General features: G+C 63.3%; 1 protein-coding gene across 4 annotated transcripts; it reads left to right on the plus strand.

Moving 5' to 3' along the window:
• Positions 1 to 258: 258 nt before the first annotated feature.
• On the plus strand, positions 259 to 6000 carry ENTREP3 (endosomal transmembrane epsin interactor 3). 4 transcript variants are annotated; one of them, XM_025858691.2, is made up of 12 exons: positions 259 to 1012; positions 1212 to 1268; positions 1468 to 1578; positions 1660 to 1779; positions 1936 to 2043; positions 2553 to 2728; positions 2859 to 2958; positions 3299 to 3368; positions 3540 to 4097; positions 4747 to 4815; positions 4912 to 5165; positions 5257 to 6000. In XM_025858691.2, exons 1-12 carry the CDS (start codon positions 788 to 790, stop codon positions 5428 to 5430), a joined length of 2022 nt encoding a protein of 673 aa, XP_025714476.1. In that variant the 5' UTR covers positions 259 to 787; the 3' UTR covers positions 5431 to 6000. The 4 variants fall into 4 exon arrangements, with proteins under 4 accessions (XP_025714476.1, XP_025714478.1, XP_025714477.1 ...); XM_025858693.2 differs by having other exon boundaries at positions 4945 to 5165; XM_025858692.2 differs by having other exon boundaries at positions 2556 to 2728.
• The last annotated feature ends 2318 nt before the right edge of the window (positions 6001 to 8318 follow it).

The raw sequence follows: 8318 nt of genomic DNA on the forward strand, positions 1-8318 counted from the left end.
GCCCCGCCCCGCCCCGCCGCCCGCCCCCTCTGCACCGGGCCTGCGGGCCGACGCCGGCTCCCGGGGTGCCCCGCGCAGCCACGCCCCGCCCCGCCCCGCCGCCCGCCCCCTCTGCACCGGGCCTGCGGGCCGACGCCGGCTCCCGGGGTGCCCCGCGCAGCCCCGCCCCGCCCCGCCGCCCGCCCCCTCTGCACCGGGCCTGCGGGCCGACGCCGGCTCCCGGGGTGCACCGCGCAGCCCCGCCCCCGCCCCGCCCCCGGCGCTGGGCAGGACCTGCTGCGGCCCAAGCTGGGGAGCGCCCCGTGTCGGGGGAGAGCGGGGAGGGCGGCCTCGCAGCCGGTGGCGCCCCGGCTTCTCCCCGCCAGAAGGTCTCGGACCCCAGGACCCTTCCCCTCTTCCTCCCACCTTCCTCGCCTTTATCCTCCCCGCCCTTCCCGGGGTTCTCGACTGCGGCCGCTCCTCACGCCTGGACCTGCCCTTCTCGGCACCCCTGTTCTCCAGGGAGATGCGATGAGCCGGCGCCCCTGCGTCCTCCTCGCCGTCCCGGGCACGGTGCCCGTCCGGTGCCCGCGGTGGGGAAGGAGCCCCCCGCGACACCTCCGCGACGCCCCTCCCTTGGGCCCCCGCCCAGCTGGAGGCCCTGGGCCATGCCCCAGGGGACCCATCCAGGCGGTGGGGTCTAGAGCAAAGAGGGTGGAGAGGAGGGAGGACGGGGTCTTGGGCGCCTCTGAGATGCTCCCAAGCGCCAGTGGAGGCCGAGCGAGGCGCAGGCAACCGGGCAGCAGGCATGATGCCCTCGCCCACTGACTCCAGCCGCTCGCTGACCAGCCGACCCAGCACCCGGGGCCTTACCCACCTCCGCCTCCACCGACCCTGGCTGCAGGCCCTGCTCATGCTGGGGCTGGCCCAAGTGCTCCTGGGCGTCCTGGTGGTCACCTTCAGCATGGTGGCCTCCTCTGTCACCACCACTGAGAGCATCAAGAGGTCCTGCCCATCTTGGGCTGGATTCTCGGTGAGTTGGGTGCACAGTCCTTGGGTGGGGTAGGCTCCTGGGGCCCCACCCGTCCACACTAGCTGCCAGTCCAAATGCTGGCCTCGCCTCTTCTGGGCAGCTAGCTGTCTTCTTACAGGGCTGGGCACACCCTGTGGTGAGGGGCTCACTCATGTGCCTCCCCCTCGCCAGGCTGAGCCTGTGCCCACTCTGTCCCCAGCTGGCGTTCTCCGGGGTGGTTGGCATTGTGTCTTGGAAGCGGCCATTCACTTTAGTGGTAGGTGTTAGGGTCTGGTGCCCACTGGGAGGCAGGTGCCCAGCACCTGAGGGGATGCCGGCGTGTGCCCCCGAGGAGGGAGGGGATGGCTGTGCAGTTCGTGCCAGCCAAGCGTGGATGTGTGTGAAGGGAGTGCCCCATCCGTGGTAGAGGGTACCCCTGAGGGCCCCCGCCCTGAGTGTGCACCTGCTTCCCCCAGATCTCCTTCTTCTCGCTGCTTTCGGTGCTCTGTGTCATGCTCAGCACGGCTGGCTCTGTTCTCTCCTGTAAGAATGCTCAGCTGGCCCGGGACTTCCAAGACTGCTCCATGGTGAGACTGAGGAGGGCTGCTGGGCGGAGGGGTGCGGGACGCTGGGTTTGTCCCGACTGCGCCCTCCCCTCGGCCACCCAGGAAGGAAAGGTCTGTGTGTGCTGCCCCTCCGTCCCCCTACTCCGGCCCTGTCCAGAGTCAGGGCAGGAACTGAAAGTGGCCCCTAACTCCACCTGTGACGAAGCGCGAGGAGCCCTCAAGGTGAGCGTGCACTCCCCACCTCAGCCATTCCTTTCCCCTCACCGTCTCCCTGGTTTTCACCTTTGCCTCCGCTTCTGGAGCCCTCACAGGTCCAGAACTTGTGGGGTTCACCGCTCCCCGGCCCCGCTCACATCCCTCTCCCTCTCTTGCTCTCAGAACCTGCTGTTCAGCGTCTGTGGGCTCACCGTTTGTGCCGCCACCGTCTGCACCGTCTCTGCCATTGTCTGCTGCGTCCAGATCTTCTCCCTGGGTCTTGCGCACACGGTGAGAGGCGGGCCAGGGTCAAAGCCAAGCAAGTGTGACGCGGGGCAGGGGTGTGTGTGCTGGGACTGGGCTTGAGGGGATGGTGGCTGCGGTGCTGGCTTCTGAGCCTCAGGGGCTGTGGGGCATTTATTAGGCACATCTAGTGTCAGGATGTTTAGGGGGGTTCACGGAAGGGTGAGGAGGGGAGGGCGGGGAGCGAGAGAAATATGTGATGCTAGTCAGCCCGGGGACGGACGTTAAACGGGACCACAGGTTAGGTGAAGTCCAGAAGAGCCTGGATGGGGACGAGGGTAAAGGGGTGATGTTCTAGTGGGGGCAGAGAACAGGCGGCAACTCTGGATGTGGGTGGGGCCGTCAGTGGAGGAGGACTTCGTGGATGACCGCGGCAGAGAGGGAAGAGGAGCTGGTTCTGGCTGAGGGAGGAGGCAGACCAGGAGAACGTGGAGGAGTCTGGGAGCCGAGGAGCTGCATTCCCAGAAACCAGGCGTGCCGATCTGCTTGCTCCCCAGCAGCTGGCCCCTGAGCGCTCAGTCTCAGGCCCCTTGGGGCCTCTGGGCTGTACGTCGTCACCCCCAGCTCCTCTCCTACACACCATGCTGGACTTGGAGGAATTCATACCTCCGGTGCCCCCTCCGCCCTACTATCCCCCAGAGTACACCTGCAGCTCAGAAACAGATGCGCAGAGGTGAGGCCTGGCGGAGTCCTGCTGGGGAAACCCGAGCAGGGGGCCAGGGCTGCAGCCTGGATTACTGGGGAGGGAGCTCTGTGGCGTAGGAGTGCTCTTCCAGGCTCTCTCCTCTCCCTCATCCTGCCAGCATCACCTACAATGGCTCCATGGACAGCCCGGTGCCCTTGTACCCTACGGATTGCCCCCCTTCTTATGAGGCCGTCATGGGGCTACGAGGAGACAGCCAGGTGAGAGCAGGGCTCGCTGTGGCCTGGGGAGCTGGTGAGAAAGCCTGAAAAGCTGAGGGAGCTGCTGTCACTGGACAAAGAAAACAGCAGTCCTCACGGTCTTTGTGGCACCAGCACCTCCACGGCCATCTGGTCTTCCCTAGAGCCCGGGGGGGTAGCAGTGGGGGGAACTATTATTTCTATTTTACAGGTGTGGAAACTGAGGCCCACATAACTGACCCGGACAGGGTGGCAAAGCTGGACTGAAAGCTAGGTCTTCTAAGCTCTGTCCAGCACACAGCACATGGGGTGGCCACATTAGCCTGTCGGGCTGGCCCCCTGACACTCCTGTTTTTTGCAGGCCACTCTCTTTGACCCTCAGCTTCACGATGGCTCCTGCATCTGCGAGCGGGTGACCTCCATTGTAGACGGTGAGCAAAAAGTGGGGAGGGGGGCAAGGGCTGGGCTGCCTGCGAGAGCAGAGCTGGGTGGGGCGCTGGACTTGACCGGCCTCCTCTGAGATCCCTCTGGAGGCAGCGTGGCCGCTGAGGGGCTTTGAAAAGACTGGCGCCCCCCCCCCCCCCCCCCCCCGCCACCCCCAGTGTCCATGGACAGCGGGTCTCTGGTGCTGTCGGCCATCGGGGACCTCCCCGGGGGCTCGAGCCCGTCGGAGGACTCGTGCCTGCTGGAGCTGCAGGGCTCCGTGCGCTCCGTTGACTACGTGCTCTTCCGCTCCATTCAGCGCAGCCGCGCCGGCTACTGCCTCAGCCTGGACTGCGGTCTGCGCGGCCCCTTCGAGGACAGCCCCCTGCCGCGGCGACCCCCGAGGGCCGCCCGCTCCTATTCCTGCTCGGCCCCCGAGGCCCCACCCCCACTGGGGGCCCCCACGGCCGCCCGCAGCTGCCACCGGCTGGAGGGCTGGCCGCCCTGGGTGGGACCCTGCTTCCCTGAGCTGAGGCGGCGGGTCCCCCGGGGAGGCAGCCGGGGAGGCGGCCGGTCCGCTGCGGCCCCTCCCGCCCGCGCCCCCACTCGCCGCTTCAGCGACAGCTCAGGTTCCCTCACCCCCCCGGGGCACCGGCCTCCTCATCCGGCTCCCCGACCACCGCTGCAGCTGCCTCGGTCCCACAGTGACCCAGGCATCACCACCTCCAGCGACACCGGTGAGCATCCCCCCCCGCAAGGTTCAGGAGCACACAGGCAGGGGAGTTAAGAGGGCCAGGGGTGCCCGCCAGGATTTAGGACACCTTGGAGGTCCCCAAGGAGGAAGAAGGGGTGAGTTCACTCCTGCAGTAGATACATCTGAGTACTCACCTCCTAAAAACGCACCATCAGCAGCTGAATGGCTAAAACCAAATTCCACAGCCCCCAGCTGGAGCTAGTTACCCACCCTCCCCAAGCCGCGGCTTCCCGCCTGTTCATGGCGGCTTCCCGCCTGTTCATGGCGGCTTCCCGCCTGTTCATGGCGGCTTCCCGCCTGTTCATGGCGGCTTCCCGCCTGTTCATGGCGTGCAGGAGCGGCCCCTCAGCCCAGGTGCTCGAGTTACTGAGCAATGAGGTGATGTGATGGAATCTTACCACTGGCCTTGTGTGCCAGGTACTGGGGGGACTGGGGGAGATACAGCCACCAACCAGACCGCCTTAGTCCCTGCCTAGCTGGGCTGTACCATCGGGTTTCTGGCAGACATGGGCAGAGGGGATGCCCGCTTGGTTGAGAGTGGAGTGTGGGGGCTGGGAAAGCTGCTCTGGGCTTGAGTCTCTCCCGGAGGGTGTGTCCACTGGGCCCTTCCAGTCCCTCCCTCTCCTCCCCAGCTGACTTCAGGGACCTTTATACCAAAGTGCTCGAGGAAGAAGCTGCTTCCGTTTCCTCTGCAGATACAGGTCAGGCATGTGGTTGGTACCGAGGTGGGGGGAGGCGGTTATGGGAGTTTTGCCTGGCCCTCCGTGCACCTCCCTTCCCACCTTCTCTGTCTCCAGGGCTCTGCTCTGAAGCCTGCCTCTTCCGTCTAGCCCGCTGCCCTTCGCCCAAATTGCTACGTGCCCGCTCAGCTGAGAAACGGCGCCCCGTGCCCACCTTTCAAAAGGTCCCCCTGCCCTCGGGCCCGGCACCTGCCCACTCCCTGGGAGACCTGAAGAGCAGCTGGCCAGGCCGAGGCTTGGTCACTCGTTTCTTCCCGATGTCCAAGAAGGCCCCAGACCCCAGTGGGAATGGGGCCCATGGGCTTAAGCAGGTAGGAGTTAGGGGAGTCTGGGAAGATAACCAGGAAAGCCTGGAGCCTCAGGCTGAGCCACGCTGATGCCCTGTCCTGTGTCCGCCTCTAGGTGCCCCGAAGCCCATGGGGCCGGCCAGGCCGAGAGAGCCTCCACCTTCGAAGCTGTGGCGACCTGAGCTCCGGCTCTTCCCTGCGACGCCTCCTGTCTGGCCGCCGGCTGGAGCGCAGTACCCGCCCCCACAGCCTCAGCCTCAATGGGGGCAGCCGGGAGACTGGGCTCTGACCGGGGCTTCTTGCCACTCTGAACAGCTCCAGATGAATGCTGGGGCCATAGGCACCAGCTGGTTGGGACCAACCAGCACCCCATGCACTGGCTGACACAAAAAGAAACCCGCTGAACACCCCCAGAAGTATCCCTTTGCCTCCTACCTCTGGGAGCTCCTCCTGCTTGCCATTGCCCCTTGGGACTAGGAGGGCTTCTGTCCTGTGCTGCATGGGTATTTGGGTGTTCAGGCTGGCGCGGGGAGAGGCCCCTGCTTACAGCATCGGAAGAGGAAAATAAAGCCCTACCCCAGCATGAACGAGCTCTCCGACTGGACAGGGGCACTCTGGCCAGGGCAAAGCCATGTCCCAGTGCTTATGCACAGGGGCTGTGTGCCTGTGCAATGCGGTGGTAAGGCATGAAGAGTCCGAGAAATCTCGGTGGCTCTCAGATCTGCCACCTCTAGCTGCATGACCTGGGGCAAATTATTTAACCTCAACTGCCTGATCCATAAAACATTATGAAGATGAATGTTTGTAAAGCTCTTAATACACTAAATAAGCCTTCAATAAATTTCAGTTTTCCCCCTTCTCCTCGGGGTCATTCTTTGTCATCATGGAAATTTGTTCTGGTATCTCTCGGAGGTAAGAAAATCTCTCAAGACATTGATTTCCAGCTATCTGCATCTCTGCTCCTTTGCAAAATGTTTTCTCTCTGCGTTTCCTCCTCTTCTCTGAACACTCCTGTCAGCCTCCATCCCCACCTCTCCCTAGGCACTGCCCCTGAAAAAGCGTTCAGGAACCAAAAAGGTAAAAGACCCAATGGCCATTTCTCGGCCTGCACGGCACTTGAGTCCTGAGAAACATTTAAGCCAGATAACCCGCATCTTTTCTCTTGGTGTTTACCCTTTCTTGTCTTCGAGGGCCTCATACACTCCCACTTCTCCTCTCTACCCTCTCGGTCTCCTGTGCCATACCCTCTGCCTCCGCTGGGCCATTCGATGCTGGAGAACCCCAGGGTTTTCCCCTTGGCCCTCTTCTATTTTCTGCCTGCAAGTGGCACTACCAAGATCCATGGCTTTAAATACCATCTACCTGTCCATATGCATAACTCTCTCCTTGATCCCTCTCCACGAGCTCCACCCTCCAACTTGACATGTCTGCCTGGATGTCCAATGGACATCTCAGACTCACCGTGACCACAGATGAACCTCGAGTCCCATCCCCAGTACCTGTTCCCATCTCAATAAACTGCACCACCATTCACCTGGTTGCACATTCCAAAAGCTTGGGACTTATCCTGATTTTATTTCCTTCCTCACCCAACACAACCCAATCCTATCCTGAATTCAGGCGTTTCACCAGCTACCTAGGTAGGTTCAAGCCACGCCCCTCTCTCCCAGCCTCTGAACTGGTCTATTTCCACTCTTCCTAAAAATCTGTTCTCCACTCGGCGGAGTGCTAAGAAATCATGTCACATCAAGGTTCTGCCTGAGTCTACTGTGTTCCCGCTGTACTGAGAATCCTCTCCAGATTCCTGAGCGGACTATGGTCAGGTGTACAGCCTGTCTCCCTCTGCTCCAGCCGCACGGCCTCACGCAAGGGCTCGTGCACCTGCTCTGCCCGCTGCGCCAACCGCTGCGCCCTGCGGCTGTGCCCTCCTCACCTCCGCGCCGGCCACCCCCCGTCCTTCCGTCAGTGCCACGTTGCTCCGAGCACTCAGCACTACCTAGGGTCACCCCGTGCTTGTCTAGCTCACCGCGCTAGGTCTAACAGTTAGCTACTACAGGGGCAGAGCCGGGCGGCGCGCCAGCCGCGCACCCGCGGGGGGGAGGCGCGCTGCCCGCGGAGCGCGTCAGGCTCACGGCTTCTTCAATAATTCACCAGCCTCAGGGCGGGTCAGGGCGCGGCCGGACGACAACACAGGGTAGGAGGAGCTGGAGACGGGGATTCCCAGCGGGGCAGTTTCTGGGCACTGAACGTTCCCTGTCCCGAGGTTCCCAGAGAAGCACACTCAGGAACGTTGCGCAGCCTCGGTGGGCTGGGCTCGTCGAGGGAAACCACCCGCCCCGCTCGTTACGGTGTGGGCGCAGCCCAGGCGCATGCGCGCTTCTCGCCTTCCGCGCCCTTTCGCGTAGACTCCCGAATACGCTTGCGCCTCATCTGGACTACGGTTGGTCAGCGAGAGCAGTCCGTCCTCAAGATGACCAATAGTCGTGCGGAAGGGGCCCGCGTCCCGCCTCCCAGCGATCCGAGGCCCCGCCCCGCCAACCCGCGATTACGGCGCGCGTCTCGCAGCTGCGCGTCAGGGGGCTGCTTCCCCGCTGGGCGCTGGCTTCGCGGGCAGGTGTCCCCGCCCGGCCTCCACGCAGTGCCGGCGGCGCAGGGGTTTCGCTTTGCCTCTGGCTGAGGCTGCTGTTTCGCCTCGGCGGTAGGCATGTTTGGATGTCGCGCTGTTGGACTCACTCTCCCCTCTGCGTTTGCAGTTCACCTTTTCATCATAGTTGTTATTATTAATTGTAGGGATGGCCCTCTTCAGCTAATGAAGAAGAGAGAACAAGCGGGGTGGGGGTAGAGGGAGGGGGAGAAGCAGACTCCCCGCCGAGCAGGGAACCCCACTCGGGACTCGATTCCACGACCCTGGGATCATGCCCTGAGCCGAAGGCCGACGCTTCACCGACTGAGCCACCCAGGCACCGGGGGATAAAATCTTTAAATAATCTCCAACCACTTGTTTTTTTGAGAGGGGGAGTGGGAAGAAAGTCTGTATAATTTATCCATTCTTTAGTCATTCGACAAACGTACACTGCGCACAGAACCGGCGGCAGCCAGAGGATGAGGCGAGGCCGGGGGATGGGGCACCGCCGGGGAATAGGGCGGGGTGGGGCGGGGCCGGGGAATAGGGCGGGG

This window comes from Callorhinus ursinus, unplaced genomic scaffold (assembly GCF_003265705.2).
Source record: "Callorhinus ursinus isolate GAN/ISIS: 27379988/994484 unplaced genomic scaffold, GSC_fseal_2.0 scaffold92, whole genome shotgun sequence".
Lineage (NCBI taxonomy): Eukaryota > Metazoa > Chordata > Mammalia > Carnivora > Otariidae > Callorhinus > Callorhinus ursinus.

Coding starts and splice junctions, on each gene's coding strand:
- ENTREP3 (XM_025858691.2), top strand. CDS start 788: ATGATGCCCTCGCCCACTGACTCCAGCCGCTCGCTGACCAGCCGACCC. Junction 1,579..1,659: donor ACTTCCAAGACTGCTCCATG/GTGAGACTGAGG, acceptor TCGGCCACCCAG/GAAGGAAAGGTCTGTGTGTG. Junction 1,780..1,935: donor AAGCGCGAGGAGCCCTCAAG/GTGAGCGTGCAC, acceptor TCTTGCTCTCAG/AACCTGCTGTTCAGCGTCTG.